We start from the raw sequence: 21,922 nt of genomic DNA on the forward strand, positions 1-21,922 counted from the left end.
AATAACAAACAGCACTCTTCATGTAATGCCCTCTGGAGTCCTGGTCCACTGGTTAGGACCACTGATCCAGTCCAGTCTGGCTCAGACTCCTCACCTCCTGACTGTGTAGGCCCTGCAGCCAGGCTTCAGCTGAGCAGCCTGACTGAAGGCCTCCAAAGCTTCAGCGAAATGACATCTGTCCAACAAATGCTGACCCTGCAGACACCAGAGAGTAGAAACACTAACATGAAGCTCCTCCCCCGGCGAGCAGCAGCATGAAGCTGAAACAGTCAAACATGCGATGAACCTGCAGGTAGAAGATGACAGCCAGCCGGTCTCTGTAGGGCCTGGGCTCCAGGACTGAGGCCTTCCTATAACAGACTAATGCTGACTGGAAGTCACAGAGCTGCAGGTAGGCCTCGGCCTGACCCACATATAGCTGAGTCTGAAACACAACGGCATCACAAGGACAAACAAAGACTGAGACACACAAACCCACTGGAGCTTTTTAAAACACATCACTGCAGCCAAAACTGGTCTTTTACTAGAAAAGATTATTCTAGTAATTTGGACTTGATTCTGACGATGTTGGCCAAAATACCAGTTTCACTTTCGTTACTTTTCTTTTCTTGTCTTTTAACATTATTATTTTTATTATCATTATTGTTAATGTCATTATTATCTGTGTGTGTATGTGTGCATGGAACATTCTTCTAGTTTTATCATGGCCATAACAACATTAAGCTCTATTATCTGATGATTATTGATATGAATATCTCTGGTATCATTGCAGTTCGATAGATATCATTACAACCAGGGTCACTACAACTACACACCGTTCAAAAACTCAAAAATAGATATTAACTTTTAAAACTTAAAATAAAATATGTGATGAAATGTGAGTTTTTAGTTGTTGGTTCAGCACCTGATCAGGCTGCAGAGTGATGGCTTTGGAGAAGCAGATCACAGCTCGCTCATACTGGAACGTCTCCATTGCCTCTTTTCCATTTGAGTAACTACCCAAAAAATAATAATAATGAAATAAAAAATAGGAGTGTTACTCAACCAAGAAACAGCGCAGAGCTGCAGAAAAGAACTGTCATGTTTGATTTTCAGATATTTCACTGATATACTCTGCCACACATGGTAAGAAATGGCAGATGTGGGTCGTATCCTCCTGTTCAGTTCTGATTAAATGGTTTTCACTCACTGCTCTGCAGCCCGTCTCTGGATGATGAGCCGGCTCTGCAGGTCTGGTCTTTCAGAATGTTTCTCTGCTGGTGCCAGAAAGATTTTACAGGAGCCAAAAAGTTGCTCCAAGGAGTTTTTTGTTTTGGCTTCAGTCAGCTGCTCCTCGGACACAGCAGCAGGAAACAAGCTCTGCTCCTCCGTCTGCTGGTGGATGACCGACTGACAGAGCTTTAATATGAAATACGAAAACATGTCAATCCTCCTGCAGGACGCCAAGTCATAAAGAGAGGAGGATCAGACAGGCTGACAGTCCAAACACAGACTTTTCCTCAGAAAAATCTACCTTTTCATGTAACCTCTGTTCACAAGGAGTGAAGGTGTCTGTTAAGATGTCAGTAAGTTGAATTCAACACCATGAGGCAGCAGTTACTGTAGCAATATTATTACTATTATTAGTGTGAGTATTAATTCACAAAAGTATTTTAAATGCCCTTAAAGAAAACAACCAGCTATCAATAAAAGTTACATCATTAATACTATGATTGAAAACCCCTCTAATGGAGATGAAGTGATTAATCTTGGTAACGTCCACATCATGTTTTTCATATAATACAATGAGCAACGTAAATATTTTAATCCCATCAAGTTTCAGGAAGCTACAGATTACATTATCAGAGTCATTAGTGCTGTCGGTGACAGTGAGAGGCTTTAAAAAACAATAGAAACAAACAAAAGGAGTGATTTGATGAGTTGATTAGTTTACAGGACAAAGCTTTGGATTTATTTCTTTATTCACGATAACGTTAGTTTACCTTCTGCTCCACAGAAGTCTCCATCGTGTCCTCACATTTATGATAGTAAAAAAAGTTCAGTAACTTTTTTGTCTTCACTTCGCTGACTTTGTAAAACTTCTGCCGTTACCATGGAAACCACCTCCAACGCAGCCCCGAGGCGCTCGTCACTTCCGGGTTCCGTTTACTTCCGCCACATTTGTGAAAAAGTTTTTTTTTCTGCCCAAAGCGGCTGTAGGAGAAGTGTTGTAGCTTTTCTTTGTTATATATATTACATATATTGGCTTTACCAAATAGTCTCTGTGATTCTGCTCATTCTGCCAAGTTTAAAATGCCTTTATTTCGTTACTCGCGTTGGTTTTCTATCTTATAGCCATCTTATGAACCGTTTCCACGATTTCAGTTTTATTAAATTAGATTAAATGTACTTTGTTTGTTTTTGACTCAACAGTTTAATTTGAAGTTCAAATTAATAACAAGTCGTTCAACGGGAACGTTTGTTGTTTAGTGCGGCTTTTACTTTGAAAGGTCGTCAGCAGGAAATTGACGTCACGCCCGTCCGATCAGCTGACCGACATGTTGACAAAGCAGCTGGTCCGCCGGCTGAGGAAGCTCAGAGTCCGGATCTCTGCTTCGACAGAAAAGCCTGCAGCGGTTCGACCCAGTCCTCGGTCCAGGTCCAGGTCCAGGTCGGAGGTCGGGACCCGGCGGGGCTGCTACCGGACCGGTTCGCGATGGAGATCCACAACGAGAGGAGGAGGCTGCTGGACTCGGAGGGAGACGGTCTCCCGACGGGTCTGATGTCCGGGCAGGTAGCTTATCTGAGGTCAGTCTGCAGAAACCCGTCCTGGACTATCAGGGGAAACATTTGTCCATCAGGAGACCCAGGAGTCCTGGTCCGTCAGAGTCTCCGTTGGGTTTTAGTCCAATCAGTGGAGACCGTGAAATCTTTAACATGTCAGGTTTTAGAGAGAAGTAGAACCAAAGGTCACAAATTCAGTTTGTTTTGTCTGAAAATCAGTTCCAACCCAAAGAGCTTCAGAAAACAGACGCTGTGAATCCTTCATGATAAAGGACTCAGAGGATGAAGCAGTTATCAGAAATGATCAATCACAGGTCCATACGGTCCAAAGGTCCTGAAGGTTTAAAGGTCCTGATGGTCCAAAGGTCCTGATGGTCCGAAGGTCCTGATGGTCTAAAGGTCCTGATGGTCCTGATGGTCCAAAGGTCCTGATGGTCTGAAGGTCCTGATGGTCTAAAGGTCCAAAGGTTCTGATGGTCTGAAGGTCTAAAGGTCCGAAGGTCCTGATGGTCTGATGGTCTGATGGTCTGAAGGTTCTTTTCCAGACAATAAATATCTGACTCTGTTCTGTAACGGGGCTGTGTGTGAACTTTGACCTTTGACTTTACATCCTGAATTCTGTTCCTCTTCAGCAAAGTGAAGAACACAAAGTTGTACCTGGCCACGTTTGCGTCCGTTCTGGGTCCCATGAGCTTCGGCTTTGTGCTCGGCTACAGTTCTCCCGCCATCCCAGAGCTGATGAGGACATCTGACTCGCGGCTGCAGCTGGACGCCGTCCAGGCGTCCTGGTTTGGGGTACGACACTGATCACGATGATTCATGACTCAACACCAAGCAGCTTTTTCTTTTTTACCTTAATCAGCATTTATGTCATCACATGTTCCAGACACGTCAGCATAAAAACAAGCAAGTACAAATTAAATCAAACATTTACTTTAAGTTGAAAATTTTTTGAGTACGAGTACGACTCAAACTAAAAGATAATTATCAGACAGAGAGAGCCAAAAGAATTAGTCCATAAACAGAAACTTAACTATTTGTTTAAAAAACACTTCCAAACATAACGTTTTTCTGATTTGCTTTGTCAGAATATCATGAACAAAAGTTCAAGTTTAAAAGGGATTAATAATAATAAAAAAGACAGTAATGGATGATTAAAGATGAATGAGTAATAAACATAATTGACTCATCTACAGATATCTGTGAGATAAGATTTCCAGTGACTGATTTTTTTTTTTAAGTTTATCTCCAACCTGACAGATTTTGATATCAGATATTCTCCTGAGTGTTGTTGCTGCAGCTCTGTGCTCTTTAGTCCATAGTGACGCTCGGGGCAGCGGCGGGCGGCCTGCTGGGCGGCTGGATGGTGGAGAAGATCGGCAGGAAGCTCAGTCTGATGTTCTGCTCGCTGCCATACGTCCTCGGTTTCACCATCATCATCGCAGCGCAGAACGTGTGGATGCTTCACATCGGCAGGGTGCTCACCGGCCTCGCCAGCGGAGTCACGTCGCTGGTCGTCCCGGTAACACGCACTCCTTCATATTTGTAAAGATCCTGTAAAGATAAATATTTTTATAAATCACTGATGGTCAGTCGATCCTCTCTCTGTCTGCTCGCTCAGCTGTACATCTCTGAGATGGCACACGAGAAGGTCCGCGGGGCGCTGGGCTCCTGCGTGCAGCTCATGGTGGTGCTAGGCATCATGGGAGTTTATCTTGCAGGTATGTAAACTCAGCTGTTTGAGTAATGTTGTGATGTCCGAACCTCCAGATCGAGAAACTCACAGACTGAAAGAAAAAGACACGTCAGAGAGGAAGGGAGGGACGTTCAGAGTATATTATGATTTTAAAAAGTTTCATAGATATAATTTAAAGAGAAAATCAAAGATAAAATTATTAAACATTTAATCAACAGATGAAGTTGAAGGGTAAAAGTTACATCAAAACAAATTTCACCAAAAATGTCCACTTCACCTTCTTCAATATGTTTGTGGTCAGAGAGCCAAATATGATCTGAGGATCTTTGAGACTTCACTGGATTATATAGAAAACTGGACCTGGTTTGAAATAAATAAAGACATTCACATCTATTCTTTAGTTATGTGACACGTTTAGTAGGATTTTTGAACCCTTATTGGAAAGATGGAGGCTTAATGGGAGTTTGTTCAGGTACATAAAACAAACCTGAACTCTGAGGACAGGAAGCAGATAACGTAACTCTGCTCTAAATCAGAGTCACATTGTTTCCCATGCTGTAACTTTTATTTTACAACATCCACCACTGCAGCAGTAAAGTAGAGAAACCGCAGCGTCTCTCTGGTTATTGTCTGTGTTGAGTTGACTGTCCAGTCTGTAACAGAGCCGTGTGTCAAGGTTGCTTTTTGGTTTTAAAGGTCATAAAGAAGAGATGACTATGATCTGACCATCATGTGATGGCATCAGATTCCTCCGCTGCCTGACTGAAAGTTGCTGCCTCTCACTAACCTTGTTAACCACAGGCCATTCCTGTTTTCTGGTGTGTCACGTGACGTGGCACAGCAGCCATAAATCACTCCATTCAGCTGTTTAGGTTTTGGTGGCTGAGTTGTGTGAGAAGTTGTTCGAAGACTGTTGAAGCAAACTATTGTCTGAAAATATTATCTTATTTTTAACAACTAGCTTGCTGCTTCATACAGGAGATCCTTGTTCAGTTTGTTTTGCTGCCCAACCTGTTGGCGTAATTCATGAGCTGGAAATACTTGTTTTAGAAAGGAAATTAAAACCAGATATTCTGGTTTTTAGATGAGTAATTATTGTTTAATAGATTTAAAAATGAAAAAAAACAGCTACTGTTGAGCTCTGAGATGAACACGCTGATCCGTAGAAAATCCAGTGGAACAGTCAGATCAGCAGGAAACTATATTTTTAGACAGAGCGGATGAAGGAGACGAGGACCTGACTAGGTTCCTCTGTGTCCTGTAGCCTTCAGTCTGCAGACTTAAATCATCGGATTTATAAAGGAAAGCAGAAAGAAGAAGAAACTCCATCATTGGTGGTGCAGCTCAGGTGAACTCATGCAGCAGCCGAGCGGTTCAGGCGTAGCCCATCGGAGGGAAACTTGTCTGAACTGTGCCGCCTCCTCTTGCAGGTCTCTTCCTGGACTGGCGCTGGCTGGCGATCTGCAGCTCCATCCCACCGACACTGCTGATGGTCTGCATGTGCTTCATGCCAGAGACGCCTCGTTTCCTGCTGTCACAGGGCAAGAGGCGGGAGGCCGAGGAGGCGTTGCGCTTCCTGCGAGGACCGGATGCCCCTGTCGCGTGGGAGTGTGCTCGTATCGAGGAAGCCTGTGAGGAGCAGGTGAGGCTGTGGTTGGCTGGCTGGGTGTTGACCAATGAGAAGGTGGCTTCTCACAGAGCTGTGGGAGCAGGATGGATCAGATTATCTGACTGTGATGGCACCACCATCTTTCTGCTGGTGGTGCTGTAAAAATCCAAACAGTCAGACGGTTAGACATCCGGTCTACAGTCCCAGCCAATGAAACGTCTCCCTGATTGTGTCTTTAAGACAGAACTGTCCTCTCTGTGTCCCTCAGGGCTCCAGGTTCCAAATGTCTGACCTGAAGGACCCTGGTGTCTTCAAACCTCTGATGATCGGCATCATGCTGATGATCTTTCAGCAGATGACGGGGATCAACGCCATCATGTTCTATGCTGAGAACATATTTGAACAGGCACATTTTAAAGTGAGTTGGGTTTAGTGGCATCTAGTGGTGAGTTCTCAGATTGCACCCCTCAATCCCCTCTCCCTCCAAACCTGTAGAAAAACTGGTCACAGTTTAATTTGACCAATCTGGGCTCCAATATGGTGGGTTCCCGACAACGACATGAGCAGCCTGAGCTAAGCTAACAGACGCACATCAAGACTAAAAATGGATTCTCTACTCCTGGTGAAAGACTGGCTCTTTAACTGGGATTATCAGATTTAGATGTGCTCAGATTGACCTCTGTCACGTCCCCAGTTGGTTTGAGAGCTGCCATTTTGAAGCCTTGAGTAGTTTGTAATTTGTCTGTCAGCCATCTTTGTTTTTTTTTTTTTGTTTTTTCTTTAAACTACATTTGGAGCTGAGCAGGACATCAATGGGCAGGACAACAATATCACATCATTTTATCAAAAAAACTCCACATGCCTGTTTGAGTGAAACTGTCTATTTTATCTTTTCGTTATAAATAGAAACAATAGGATATGAGAATTTAAGCAGTAAAGCTCCAGATTTTATGGAAATGCTCAGTTTGGTGATTTGTTGTGATGACTGGTTGCTGTTCAGGAGAGCGATCTGGCCTCAGTCATCGTGGGCCTGATTCAGGTCGTCTTCACAGGAGTAGCAGCCCTGATCATGGACAAGGCCGGAAGGAAGGTCCTGCTCATCATTTCAGGTATTTCCTCTCACATTTACATTTCCTGTCCCATATTAATGGGTGTCTCAGACCGACTCAGTGTTTGCTCCAGGGGGCTTCTACACCATCAGGTGTCCCAGGAGCAGGTTCTGGACCTGGAACTCCTGCAGCAGGACGAGTCTGGACTGCCTGCTAATGTCCAAAGTCCATATGATGCAAACTGCAGAGACCACAACAGAAATAAAATCTTTCCTTGAATCTGCTGGGCTCATCCTTGTTTGTTTTCCCATTAATATTCAAGGTGTTGCCATGGCGCTCAGCACCACAGCGTTTGGGGTTTACTTCTACCTGATGTCCAAACTTCACAGCGCCACCACGCCGGGTGAAGAACCTCACACAGACCTGACCTGGCTGGCCCTGGCCAGCATGGCCTTCTTCATCTCAGGTGAGATCACGAGCCCACTTCAGTCCAGGTAAAGATGTTAAAGACTGACGGTCAGCAGCGTCAGTGAGTTCAGTTGGAACATTCAGGTAATAATGAATAAATGTGCTGTGAAATGAAATGTCTTCATCCCTCTCATCATTTTAAATCACAGAGTTAAATCTGTAAATCCTTCAATTCCTCAAAATCAACATCACATCAGGATCTGTCTGTGGCCTTCAGGTTTTGCTCTTGGCTGGGGTCCGATCCCGTGGCTCATCATGTCGGAGGTTTTCCCTGTCAAGGTGAGAGGGTTTGCCAGCGCCGTCTGCGTCCTCACCAACTGGACCATGGCATTCCTCATCACCAAAATATTCCAGGAGATGATGGTGAGTCATCAACTTCGCACCAGTTTTTCTTGTTTTTGTTATGTCAAACAGTGTTTTCTCTCTACGTTTTCTTTTGAAGTAGTTAAAAACTAATTGAGAACCAGTGGAGTAATTATTTTATTATTAGAAGGGGAAAAAATCCACATGTATGAGAGAACTATTGAAACATGTGACGTCTTGCAGAACGTTCTAACCAGCGCCGGGACCTTCTGGCTGTTCGCCTCCATGTGCGCCCTCAACATCATCTTCACCATTGTCTTCATCCCAGAAACCAAGGGCAAGACTCTGGAGCAAATCGAGGCGACGTTCAGAGGGACGTCAGGTCCATGAAAACGCTGTTCACCGTCACATTATTACACAACGATACATTTTAACAGCAGCCTCGTAATAAAACCTCCCTCAGGAAGGTTGCAATGTTCAGGTACAGATGTGTTGATTTAACTGTGTTTGCTCAGAGCTCTGTCTAATATTTGTGAGGTTAATTTGTGTTTACAGGAAGTCTGTCACAATCCCTTCAGCATCTGTGATAGTCTTTTGCTAGTCAGGTATTAAATACAGTTTCTTTGATTCGTAGTAACGTCAACAAAACGACTTCTCGCTGCTGTTCTCCACCTCCAGGTTCACACGTTCAGAAGTTCCCCAGGCAGTTTTAAAACACGCACTAAAATGTTGAATAAAGTTATAATACTGGAGTTCATGGACATTGTAAGAGGTCTGTATGAGAACACAACAGGACCGTCACATTAGAGTTTTACTTTTTAAGCTTTTCTGACACTCATGCAACACTTGAATCTGTGGTTCATAACGTTTAACACATTTTAACCCTGAACTGACAAAAGCTGAGACCTTAGATCCCCCTTCAGCTCAGGTCTTTGCTGAGACAGCCTTATTCCTTAGGCCAACTGTTGTTTTGAATGATCCAGTTTCTAATTCTGCCATTAACCTTTGTTATTTTTATTTTTTTTTTTGTTTTTACCAGAAGAAATTCCGCTTTGTGGTCATTTCTCACTACAGCCATCATCAAAATGTCAGTTTGTGTATCATTTGTCGCCTCACTTTGTTTTGTAGATTCAGTTCTCATCAGTGATGGTTAAAAAACAGCTTTTGTTCTGATCCTCATATTTCTTCATGCTGAGCTTGTTCATTCTATCAGAGCTCGATGTGTTTGGACTTTTTTTTACCGCTTTAACTTTCTTTTGAAAAACACTTTGGCAAAGCGCCGACTTTTTTAAACCAATATTGACTTTTGACTTGTTGAATTCAGTGCCAAAATCTAAGACGGAAACGTTGCCTGTTGTCGCTTGTCCTCAAAATAAGGTCTGCTGTTTACAGACTGTGCTGACTCTTAATTTAACTGTGTACTTTAAATCATCATAGAAATTCAGTAAAGTTAAACAGATTATATGATGCAAAATTGTTCTTTTTTTTTTCTTTTTTTTTACAGAATTAAAGGGTGTCAGCTGTGAACTTTCCTTGGAATATGGGTGTGTTTTTCTGATAACTTTCTCTTGGAATACTCTGATAAAAGAAATGTTAAAACATATTATCTGACTTGTACACATGTGGGAGAAGGTTGTTATTCGATTTTGTACGTAAGAAAAACTGACTTGTCTGTAGGAAACAGATCTTCCTACGTTTTTTTTGTTGTTATTTTTTTTAATGGTTGTAATGTCACGGTTTTTGTTTTGCTATGATTGAAGTGAAGCCATGAAACTGATCAATCCTTTCCTGGTACCTGGACAATTGTAATTTGTATAGTTTATAAATTTACTCTGTGTTGGATCTGAACTGGATTAAATAAAGCTCCTTTTCCAGGTTTCTCAGCTGTGAGTTTTTATTCGTTATCTCGGTGCAATTGGTGTAAGAGATACAAGAATCATTAATCAGATCAGAAATAACAATCAAATAAATGAACACATTCAAAACAGTGTTCTAAAAAAATGCTGTTTCTGTATTTGCATTTTTTAACTAATTTATTTCTACATGTTTTGTGGTTGAAGTGTTTATTTGTTGCTATAAAAATACAGTTCAAAGTAAAGAGTTCATAAAGTCACAGAATCTATTGACAAAGTTCCAACAACTAATTAATACACAATAGACACAAATTCTATGTATCTATAATGTATCTGCCTATCTATTGATTCTATTTCTATTTTTCTTGTCAGTTTAAATTCCGAGTTTGCGCACATCGTTAAACGTCTTTTCAAAATAAGAGCTCCGTCACATAAGTTTTCTGCTAGTTTGGGAAAACTGTCGACTTGTTCTTCTATATTTGAGTCTATTACATCCAATAATAATGATCCAATAAATGATAAATAATAATAAAAAGAACCCCCAGAACTCCTTCCGTTATACCATCCTGCCTATTGTGTAAATGTATTTTTTTATCTTTGCAGTTTTATTGTGATGTTCAGGCGTTTCCTGTCCGCGGTCAAAACTAACGGGAGGCGCTTCCGGGTGTCACTTCGATGGTCGTCCGGGTTGTGTCCCCGGAGGGTGAGCCGCCGCTCGGGCTCGGAGACCCGGAGATGATGATGATGATGATGATGAAGATGAAGATGAAGATGAAGATGATGAAGCCGTGATGGAGTTAAACCACAGGAACAGCAAAGTGTCGGACAGAGTTTGAGACAAAGAGCGGGAGGAGGAGCGGGCCGGTTAGCGTTGGTTCTCCGGCCGGAGTCGCCTCTCGGGGGGCTTTTGTTGATAAAAGAAGTCCGGGGCTGGTGGAGGTCGGTCGGTCGGCTGGCCGGAAAATGAAGCTGCTGAAGCCGAGCTGGGTGAGCCATAACGGTAAGCTGTGCAGGAATCTGCCGGTCCAAGTTCGGCTTTTGTTTGACTGAGGGGGGCGAAAGCGGTAAGGAGGCACGATGGAGCCGGCGGGGGGGGCACTTTGTTGGACTTGTTTGGCAGTGATTAGTCCCCCCCCCCCCCAAAAAAAAGAGTTTTACTTCAACAAGTGAAAACACACATATTTGTTGTTTTTTTTTTTAACTTTATTGTCATTTAACAGTTTCACTTCTTCTACATTCCAAATATTTAAATATTTGCTAACATTAGCACGCTAGCTCCCCTCTCCTGGCTAGCCCTGACGTTAGCTAACTCACCTGCCAAATTTCGTCCAAGTTGGTTTTCTCAACGCGACTTAATGATTTTTTTACACGTTTCTAAATATGTAGAAAAGCACTCATTGTGTGATTTTTAAGGTGTCAGTAAATGAGCTAAACAGGAGAGAGGTGGCTGTTTGTGCAGGAATCCGAGCTGTCAGTTTGGAAAGTTAACCGTCAGACAAACGGCCTGAACAGAGGAGAATTTTATTTATTTTAATTTATTTTTAAAATAGTCAGTAAACTTCAAAATGTTCCTCAAATCATGTTAAAACAACAACAACAACAACAACCAAACAAACTAACCCAAAACGAAACACAAAGAGCCAGAGATGTGTTCAAACATATGTCAGGCCCAGACAGCGAGATGAGAAAGATGAAATGGGATGACAAACTGAATCAAATGAGAAACATGTGCACACAGTATATTTGGTAAAAAAGGAAAAAAGGAGGAAAACTATTACATTTGTGATGAGTTGTTTGGAAATTGTCCAACAATGTTTTGTGCAGCTGATAATTCAGTTAGTCAGGAAGGACAAAGAAAGCGGCCAGTTATTAACATTTGGGGACAGAAATTGAAAATCTTTTATTGAATTCTCCAATTAGTGCAGCTGTGCACGTTAAAGGATTTATTTTGACAGTTTGTTTAAATCCGTTAACATGAGCTGTCTGTTTTTTGAGCTCTTTAAAGAAATGAAAAAGCCAGAACAAAACCTCACAGTAAAATGACGTAACAGAGCTGCAGCTAAATGTTGTATCATAAATTAATCTGTCAGACATTTGTATAGTTGTTAAATATATGAGATATAATCTCCAAATCTACATTAATTCACTTGTAAAGGACATCAGTAAAGCTTCAGTACAATAGAAGAACTTGGTGTCAGGGTTAATTACTAACACAGAAGGTTCTAGATCAGAAATCTAAATCTAAAATTTAATCACATTCAGCTTGTCATCATCTAAAGCCCAAAACAGCAGCAGGAATCGGTTAATGGACTGACAGAATTAGTTTCCATTGACTCAGTTTGTGATTTGCTTGCTGCTTGTTACGTATTTTTATCTCCGTATTTTTACCCCTTGAACATTCCCTTCCCATATTCTTTTTGGAGGGAAGGCAAATATAGGTTCAGTGAATGTAATATGGTGCAATTAATCTGTATTGTATAACTACATAGAGGAGAATTAAATATATGATTTTGGTCAAAGTTATTAACAGAACCAGGAGAGACAGAGCAGCTTCACATCACATGATCTGACTCAGCTGTGGAAAATCACGAAAATCTTCAGGGATTTTCTGTCAGTTGTCTGAAACGTGTCCCAGTCCGTTTTCCCTTTGCTCCCGGCTCTTGTGTTATCTGCAGTATCAGTCTTGTGTATCTGATTTAATTAAAAGTCATTGACTTTTGCCTCATGTTTGTTGTGTTTCACAGGCAAACCCATATTTTCAGTTGACATTCATCCCGATGGAACGAAATTTGCAACTGGTGGACAAGGTATCAACCGGTTCATGTTGTCTTCATGTTGTAATATCCAGTTGTTGTTTGGAAATAAATGAATCTTACTAAATCTCAATACAGCAACTTTGACCATTTTAGATAGTTTGTGTTAACTTTCCTCAAGACGTTCACTGAAGCTCATAAAATGTGAACATCAGCTATATACCCATGTGTGGGATTTAAAAATCAAAACCCAAATGCCTTCTATCTGTCACTAAACAAGATAACAGAGGTGTTCTTTTTTTCCCCTCACTTCTTCCTCTTATTCTTCTTCTTTTTAAGGGGAGGATTCTGGGAAGGTGATGATCTGGAACATGGCGCCGGTCCTCCGAGAGGAGGATGAGAAGAATGAGAATATTCCCAAAATGCTTTGCCAGATGGACAATCACTTAGGTGACCTTTTTTATCTGTGTTGGTTTTTCTGTTGAATGCAGAAGTGGTTAGTTAATGTATTTGCCAGCACAGCCATGTGAGCAACACAAATCCTCCTCCTGCTGCAACACATGAAGGAGGAAGTACTCTGTGGCCTTTCAGAATAAGGTTAAATTAATTAGAAAGGTCCCCCTGTTAACTTGTACCAAATAAAACCTGGTGTAATAGCTGAGATTTATATCTTTTATTATATTTAATCATATTACATCTCAGAACTGTCGTCATTATTTGGTTCACATTATTGTTCCACAAATGTAAAATTCCTGTTAAATTATTTTTTCTGTGAACAGCAGAGAGGCAGAAACTGCTGCTCTAAAACTGAAGGCTGCTGTTTAATCTTTAATATTTCTTATTTTTTAATCCTGAAACACTTCAGGAGAGTTCATTTAAATAAGTTTATCTGTTCTTCACAAACTGTTGCATCTGTCCACCACAACAGACAACCTCCTCAGGGCAACATCACACAGGCTGTATGTATGATCAGCATTAACACAGGTGTTTGTCTCTGCAGCATGTGTGAACTGTGTGCGTTGGTCCAACAACGGGCTGTACTTGGCATCAGGAGGAGATGACAAGCTGGTCATGGTGTGGAGGAGAGCGGCGTAAGTAAACGCACAAACACAATCACAGCGTGAAAATATACATGATGCCTTTACTGTCCCAGGCCAGTCTCGGCTGTTTTCAGTCCACGTGAGACATTTTGGGGTTTATGTGTCTTTGTGTTGAGCTGGTGGTGATCGTGTCTGTTGGTGCAGATTCATCGGCCCCAGCACAGTGTTCGGGTCCAGCAGTAAACTGGCCAACGTGGAGCAGTGGAGGTGTGTGACCATCTTGAGGAATCACACTGGAGGTGACGCGCACACAGTATTCATTAACTGATAGCACCTCAACACTCAGGCCCTGACTGTGTGTGTATGTGTGTTTTGTGTTTGTAGATGTGATGGACGTGGCGTGGTCTCCTCATGACATGTGGCTGGCCTCCTGCAGCGTTGACAACACCATTGTCATTTGGAACGCCCGCAAATTCCCAGGTAGGAAGTTCACCGGCGCCATTAGCGCCGTGCGATTAGCGTCATCGCTTAACAACTCATTGTTAAAGAAGAGTTTTCATCTGAATTCTCGTGTCTCCAGAGATGGTGACTTCTCTCCGAGGACACACTGGGCTGGTTAAAGGTCTGACATGGGACCCAGTAGGGAAGTACATTGCGTCCCAGGCCGATGACCACAGCCTCAAAGTGTGGAGGACGGTGGACTGGCAGATGGAGGCCAACATCACCAAACCCTTCAGTGAGGTACAGAAACAGTCTGCTGTGTTGATGGCACACATGTTCTTCTACACGCACTTGATTCCTCTCTCTGCTCATCTATTCACGTGTTTCTTCTGACACTTGAATAATCTTTGTGTCTCAGTGTGGTGGGACTACTCACGTCCTACGTCTGTCCTGGTCTCCGGACGGCCAGTATCTGGTGTCGGCTCACGCCATGAACAACTCCGGCCCCACTGCTCAGATTGTGGAGCGGGACGGCTGGAAGACCAACATGGACTTTGTGGGCCACCGTAAAGCTGTCACGGTGGTGGTAAGGCTTGCGTTTTTTTTGTTTTTTTAAGACGTACTACTTCCTCACATCTGTCCGTTCTCTGATGGATCTGTGGTCTGTCTCTACAGAAATTCAACCCAAAGATCTTTAAGAAGAAGCAGAAGAACGGCAGCTCTCCTAAGCCCAGCTGTCCGTACTGCTGCTGTGCCGTCGGCAGTAAAGACCGATCGCTCTCTGTCTGGGTCAGTTCACAGATCAGCTGATTTTAACACGACCAGATATGTTCCAAACTAAAGCTTTGTGTCTGATAGTGTCTGTTCTGTCTCCTCTGCAGCTGACCTCACTGAAGCGCCCTCTAGTGGTCATTCATGATCTTTTTGATAAATCAATTATGGACATTTCATGGTGAGTTAAAACAGAGACTGTGTGGGATAAGAATCTGCCCTGAATCTCATGATATCTCAGCTGATTCTGAATAACTTTGGACTTGCTTTAACATACGATAGTAGCATCACACACCCGTTAATTATATGATTGTTTCATGTCAGCACTTTGACGAACGTTGACTGCAAAAGTCGTGACTTTGTTTTTACACTGTGAGGTCTTTAGTTGGATTTATGTTATTTTACATGAACAACCTTCACATATTGAATTTTCACGATGCAGAATAATGTTGAAATAGTTTGAACATCTTTTATAATCACAATCTGAGGAGAAAATACTTTTTGGAACAGCAGGGGTTGTGAATTCACATACCCTGAATTTGTTATTCATGAACTGAGTATTGGGATCAGAGGTAGTGTTACTCTGTGTGTGTCAGGACTCTGACAGGTCTGGGGATGTTGGTGTGCTCAATGGACGGCACCGTGGCCTATCTGGATTTCTCACTGGACGAGCTAGGAGACCCGCTGAGTGAGGAGGAGAAGGTAACACGTCTCATGGATCTGAATCTGACAATATACTGTCCTGACCTGGACTCACCGTTACTGTCAACCTTTGGCACTTAAACCAATAACATCAGGAGCGCAGGTTCATTAACCCCACGGAAACGTATGATTCCAAAAATCAAGCTGTCTTCAAAAATGCTGTTTCTCCACTATAGTTCAAACTGTTTTTTCTCCTTAAACAAGGGAACTGGCACAACAATGTCTGATTTGTCTGTATTGGAAACGTACTGTGGTTAATACATGTTAATGATGTTGCTGGTATGTGAAATTTGGATTAGATCTCAGAGTGACGAGATGTTTGAAAAACTCAATGTGTGTTTTTAGTTTTCTGAACTACTATCTGGAATTGCAGTGAAAAAAAAAACAAAACAAACAAAACAACAACTTTAAGAGGAAAAACACAAAAGGCAAAAAACCAGAAAGGCTTGAATGTGAGTCTAAGAGAGTTGGAGAAAACTATCTTTAAATGTTTGTTTTTGACTGAAGTCAAACTACAAACAGTTTAAAGTTTGATTTTTATTTCTCTGTGTTCGTTCAAATATCAGCAAGATTTTCAATGATGTTTTCTAACTCCTGGACTAGAGACGTCTTTTCTGCTGTTTGGGTGCAGTTCTTAAATCCAGTACTTCATCCGTTAAATCCAGATCCTAAATCAAATGTCTCTTCTCTCTCACTCTGACTTACAGAACAGCATCCATCAGAACATTTATGGCAAGAGTCTGGCGATAACCAGCACTGAGGCCCAGCTCTCCACCACCATCATCGAGAACCCTGAGATGCTCAAATACCAGCAGGAGCGACAGAACTCGGCCCAGGCCAACTCGGGACCGGGCAGCGCTGGGCCCGAATCCTCTGCCCCCAAACTGAACAGCGTGATGAATGGGGAGTCCCTGGAGGACATCAGGAAGGTTGGAGGCTGAAGACATTTCACCCAAAAGCAGAACAAAGTGTTACACTGCTGGTTAACTTCTGGATCTTGAATTTATCTCACAGAACCTTCTGAAAAAGCAAGTGGAGACGAGAACGGCGGATGGCAGAAGACGAATCACGCCGCTGTGTATCGCCCAGCTGGACACGGGGTAGGTAAACATTTCACTGGTCCATAAAGCTGGCACCTTCATGTACATGGTAGCTGAGTAAGAGGATCGCTCCCCCTCCTGTCTGCAGGGATTTCTCCCCGGCGCTGTTCAACAGCGTTCCAATCTTGCCTTCGGGCTCCTCCATGTCCAGTCAGCTCACGCCTCAGCTCAGCTCCGACTCCAGCCCAGGACAGGCTTCCTCTCTGGGGCTGAGGCCCAGCCACGACCCCCTGCTCACCTCACCTCCATCCAACAGCACCGCCAAGGGCCTGGAGGACAACAAGGACGGGTATGCAGGCTGACCAGCTTTCCTCGTTCTTCCTGTTTTGTTGTCAGGTCGTCTTCCATATTCTTATTCCCTTCTTCTTTCTGTTTTATTTCTCTCAGTGTGAAATCCAGTCTGCTGCTCACTTCTGCCTCCAAGATCGAGCCAATGAAAGCTTTGGACTCGAGGTTCACGGAGAGGTCAAAGGCCACACCCGGTGTCATAGCTGCCATCTCCTCCACGGCCGGGCTCACGCCTCTTGACAGGTCTCAGTATAGGTCAAGTAGAATGAGCTTATAAGAGCCGCGCTTAAGAAAAAATCGTAAACTGAGACCTTTCTTTGTCCGTCCAACAGGCCAAAAGACCCCATCATCCCCCCGAAAGACACCAAAACCAAAGAAGACACCAGCAGCGACAGCGAGGACAAGATGGCCGTCATCAACAAAAATCTGACATTTGGCAAAAGGAAACCGGACCTGCTGATGGACGGAGGGGAGGTGGTAGAGAAGAAGAAGAAGGGACGGCCCAGGAAAGACAAAATGGCCACCACCATCACCCAACCATTCACTCAGGTAGAGCTGAAGGGAAAACATGAACCAGAAGATATCAGTTTATCCCCGACAGAAAGAAGACGACTGATAGTGCTGTCCTTCATCTTCCTGTCAGATCACTCCTCCGGCAGAGCGGGAGACCATCAGGGTGGCTGCTCCTCCGGCCCCCGTCGCTGTTCTCAAACTGCCAACACCGAGCACACAGAAGGCGTTCAGTCTGCAGGTAGGGTGACTGTGACTGTCTGTTCACAGCAGGACGAGCACATTTTTAAAAGCACTTCCATGATGTGGAGCTGTAGGGGAAATTATTCATTTTTTCTGAACGCAAAAACTCAAAAACTCTGAAGGTGTCACGTTTGCAGTCAAACTGTTGGTAGAGTTTTATTTTCATTTTTGAAAATAACATGACACAAGAAAAAAAAAAGATCTTCACAGAGACAAATAAAACAGACAGATTCTAAGAATGTAAATTCACTGAAATAGAAAAGGACAAAGAATATGCTGTTTGTGTGTGTGCAGGTGAGCATGGAGCCCTCTGTGTTCCTGGAGGTGGAGAATGAGGTGTCGCTGGTTGCGGGTTCGAAGCTCAGTCAGCTGCGATGCTCCAGAGATGGGCGGGACTGGGACACGCTGCTACCCAGCTCAGTGGTCACTGCCGCAGGGAGCAGGTGGGAGGCTCCGCCCACTCCTGTGTGCACACACATGCGCGCTTCATGTCGCAGATTCATAATTTAAATTATGTCGTTCTCCTCCTTCAGTGACATCCTCGCTGTCGCCTGCGAGGACAGGATGTTGTCGGTGTTTTCTTCCTGTGGGCGACGCCTACTTCCTGCCATCCAGCTGGGCACACCTGTGTCAGCACTGCATTGCTCCGCCCACTTCGTCATGGCACTGACTGCTGGAGCAACGCTCTCTGTCTGGTGAGAGTCCACAAATCTATTTGGAAATGTCATGATCATAATCATAAACATTATTATAGATGTTTCCATGGCGATCGATTGATTGGTGACAGAACAGCAGGAATGAGTTTGTGACTGAAGCAGTTGTGTTGATTTGTTGTGTGTCTGTGCAGGGATGTTCACAAACAGAAGGCCTTGGTGAAGAATGAGTCGCTGCTCACCATTTTAACTGGTGGGATGCTGCAGCATCTTACACACACACACACACACACACACACACACACACACACACACATATGAAACTGTCTGACAAATCAACAAAACAGTGTCATATTTTTTTCAGCCTCTTTAATCTCAGCACAATTCGTTCAGTCAGTGTTTCTTAGATTGTTAAACTGATGCTGGTTGAAAAATATTCTGAAAAGAATCTTAACGTTCAACGGAAGCTCAAACGTAAACCTGCATTCTCTATAATGACCATCAGGGGGCGACCAGTCTATGGGAAAATGTCCTGACTGCTCCTTCAACGGTCCATTCAACATTTTATGTACCTGACTGTTTTCATCACAGACTGATTGGGACCGTTTACATCAGCGGTCATGTTGTCGTCGTCCCTGAACAACAGTGTGTGTTTGTGTGTTTGTGTGCAGGTGCTGACACCACAGTGTCTCAGTCTCTGCTGACTCAGCAGGGAGTTCCAGTCATCGGACTGTCCAATGGGAAGTCGTACTGTTTCAGCTCCTCACTGGAGACATGGTGAGACACTGGAGCTTTGTTTGTGTGAATAAGATGGCTGATTGTGTTGTTGTGCAACAAGTGTTCCTGAAGACTGGCAGCTACTGCTGTGGTGTGACATCACAAAGACGGCTGGTTTTAAAGCTCAGTTTCTGAATTTCTCTGGACGGAGACCTTTGAGACTTTACTGGCTTGATATAGAACGTGGACCTGATTTAGGATCAGAGACCAGATGGACCCTTAAACTGTCACTTCCTTACCTCCTCTTACTTCCTGTATGGACTCAAACCGTCCTTTGTCCTTCTCAGGACTCTGATAGCCGATAAAGGAGACTCTCTGGTCCAGTGTGCTGACTTCAGGAGCTGCCTGTCTACCCACGATGCACCTGTGTCCTCGGGGCCGTTGGCTGTAATGCAGGGACGCAACCTCAAGTACATCAATATTTACTCTCCTCCATCTTCCCCGAACATTCGTCATTGCTGACTCGTATTTGGGTAAAGGTAATAAAATCTGACTTGTCCCTCCAGCGCTGGTCGGCTGGCTTCCCGCCTCTCCTCCACACCGCACCACCTGCAGCAGAGTATGACATTGGCCTTCCTGGAGAACCAGCTGGCGTCTGCTCTGACGCTGCAGTCGGCGACGGAGTATCGCTACTGGCTGCTCATTTACGCCCGATTCCTCGTCAACGAAGGTACCGAACTGCCGTCGTCCAACAAATCTATGCTTTCTAACGACACAAAGTCTCGGGACTGAAAAGTTTGTTTGCGTCTTCCAGGCTCGGAGTATCGTCTCAGAGAGCTCTGTAAGGAGCTGCTGGGTCCAGTCCACAAGTCGGCCGCCACAGCCTGGGAGCCCACCGCTCTGGTACGACAACAACTCTCTGCTGTTTGGCTTCTGTAGTTTCATCTGCACTGAAACAAGCTCTTCATGTTAAACAATTCAGTGTTTTAAGCACAGAAATAAATCTGCTGGTATTTAATTTCATCACTCAGAGTTTTGGATTCACAGCAGACAGAAGAAACATTTACAAGATTGATATCAGGATTTAATTACTCAACCTTTTTTTTTTTTTTTTTGAATCAGAATTCATTTTTTTATCCCCCATCCCAGCTCTTGTCACCATGGTAACTGTCTCCGCTCTCTCTGTGTTTTCAGGGTTTACGTAAGCGGGAGCTGCTGCGGGAGGTTTTACCCGTCATTGGCGAAAACTTGCGATTCCAGAGACTGTTCACAGAGTACCAGGACCAGCTGGAGCTGCTACGCAACAAATAACACAAAGACACACATTCACACACACACACACACAAAGACTGAGGCTCGTCATGAAGCCACTTTGGTTTGTCCCAGCCCAGCTCGGTTCAGATGAACTCAGAAGCTGCTTCACTTCTTTTTCTTTTTCAGTTTGAACTGTCGTCTTCTGTCTTATCTCCTGCTCAGATTTTTTTTTTTTCCCTGACCGTTTCACTTGTCGGAATGAATCATGAGCCCCAGAAGATGAACTGCAGATGGTCAGTGAGAGAAAGGTTACAGGTTTGATTCCTGTTGTGTCGTCCTCACCAGGTGAACGTCAAGTACTACGTTTGTACCAAAGTGATGCCTTCAAGTGCAGAATGAGGAAAACGAAGGGCCAGGGGATGTTTCTGTCTGAAGGGACGGCTCTGATGCCAAAATGTGAAGACAAAGTGCAGAAAATGAATGACACAGAATTGGATTGTGGGAAATGGAGTCAGAAGGGATCTTCAAGTGGAGGGGAAAATGATCATAAAGAGGAAACAGCAGCCAAACTTTCCTTTTACTCTGATCAAAGTCCACCTGAGCCAACGTGGTTCGATAAAATCAAACAAAGATCATAAATCTGTTTTCGATCTGCTGCAGCTCTCGACCTCATTCGGGCCGCCAACCCTGAAGACTTCCCCTGACCTTCATCAGTGTCTGTGAAGCTGAAGATTGCTCAGACAGCAGAATAACGGCCTCTGACCTCTGATGTCATTCTGCTCCATGATGCTGAATCGATCTGTTGACTTTTCCCTTCAGACATTGTCACTGTAAATATCAGCTGCTGTCGGGGGGACGTCTGCGGTCACGGTTCCGTTAACACTAATGGCTCTTTAGATCCAACGCAGATTTTCGGCCGCTGTCCAATCATTGTAGTATCATGAAATCATGTGACGCGCCATCAGAGATGTGTGTGTAGGTCTGTTTTACTTCCCGTCTCCTGTAAATAAGCTCAGAAACACAACCAGGTCTTTTACAGACTGAAATACATCACCTCTGTTTATTTTATATCTTTTGCTGGGCAAAAAAAAACAAAACACTGTTTCAAAAATCAGCTTTTCAGGACTAAAAGGGGAAAAACTTTTTTTTGTTTTTTTGTTTTGACATCCACTAACTTGATATTTTAACAGATTTCAGTGAATCACACTTGTGTTTACCGTTTTGTATGTCTGCAGCAGTGATACAGTTGGTGTGTGTATATAAATGGAGTGTAAACGTAGAGAGCTGCTGAATGAACCTCCTTTCTTTTCTAGTCTGTACAGCTTTCTCCTTTTCTCGTTTGTTTGGGGGTTTCATTTGTTTCTTGTTTTTTTTTTTTTTTTTTTTTTTGGGGGGGGGGCATTAGTCATTTTTAAATGTTTGTACAAGGCAACTTTTTTCCTTTTGTTTGTTTCCATTTTTCTAATAAAAAAAAATGAGCTGAAATTTTACTTTTGAGAAAAGAGATAAAATTAAATCAATGAGGAAGAATTGACCTCTGCTGTTTGCTGTCCTGCCTTTTTCCATTTGATGTTTGAAATAAAATTATAAGACGACATGCGGACCTAAAACCACAGATGGTCTGACCCAGTAGGAACCAGATTTGGAGAAGATGGAGCTGACCTGCTCTGTACTTGTCAGTCACACAGTAGCCCCGCCCCCTCCTGGTC

General features: G+C 43.4%; 2 protein-coding genes across 3 annotated transcripts; both read left to right on the top strand.

The window, feature by feature from the left end:
- Positions 1–2,545: 2,545 nt before the first annotated feature.
- On the top strand, positions 2,546–9,765 carry LOC115048995 (solute carrier family 2, facilitated glucose transporter member 8-like). Its single transcript, XM_029510906.1, has 10 exons — positions 2,546–2,787; positions 3,396–3,558; positions 4,079–4,285; positions 4,385–4,484; positions 5,890–6,101; positions 6,337–6,486; positions 7,069–7,177; positions 7,440–7,583; positions 7,803–7,948; positions 8,132–9,765. Exons 1-10 carry the CDS (start codon positions 2,696–2,698, stop codon positions 8,276–8,278), a joined length of 1,470 nt encoding a protein of 489 aa, XP_029366766.1. The 5' UTR covers positions 2,546–2,695; the 3' UTR covers positions 8,279–9,765.
- A 939-nt stretch (positions 9,766–10,704) lies between these two features.
- On the top strand, positions 10,705–21,362 carry LOC115048755 (protein HIRA). Of its 2 annotated transcripts, none has more exons than XM_029510486.1 (25): positions 10,705–10,741; positions 12,486–12,548; positions 12,834–12,944; positions 13,495–13,585; positions 13,739–13,833; positions 13,919–14,014; positions 14,115–14,275; positions 14,394–14,561; positions 14,651–14,764; positions 14,857–14,927; positions 15,343–15,448; positions 16,156–16,377; positions 16,463–16,548; positions 16,637–16,837; positions 16,885–17,079; positions 17,169–17,385; positions 17,480–17,592; positions 17,889–18,032; positions 18,123–18,284; positions 18,437–18,495; positions 18,914–19,019; positions 19,307–19,429; positions 19,526–19,689; positions 19,774–19,862; positions 20,154–21,362. In XM_029510486.1, the coding sequence occupies exons 1-25, from the start codon at positions 10,705–10,707 to the stop codon at positions 20,268–20,270; spliced, it is 3,111 nt and encodes a 1,036-aa protein (XP_029366346.1). In that variant the 3' UTR covers positions 20,271–21,362. The 2 variants fall into 2 exon arrangements, with proteins under 2 accessions (XP_029366346.1, XP_029366347.1); XM_029510487.1 differs by having other exon boundaries at positions 16,936–17,079; positions 17,480–17,587; positions 17,884–18,032; positions 20,154–20,270.
- Positions 21,363–21,922: the final 560 nt, after the last annotated feature.

Source organism: Echeneis naucrates, chromosome 9 (assembly GCF_900963305.1).
Source record: "Echeneis naucrates chromosome 9, fEcheNa1.1, whole genome shotgun sequence".
Classification (NCBI taxonomy): Eukaryota; Metazoa; Chordata; class Actinopteri; order Carangiformes; family Echeneidae; genus Echeneis; species Echeneis naucrates.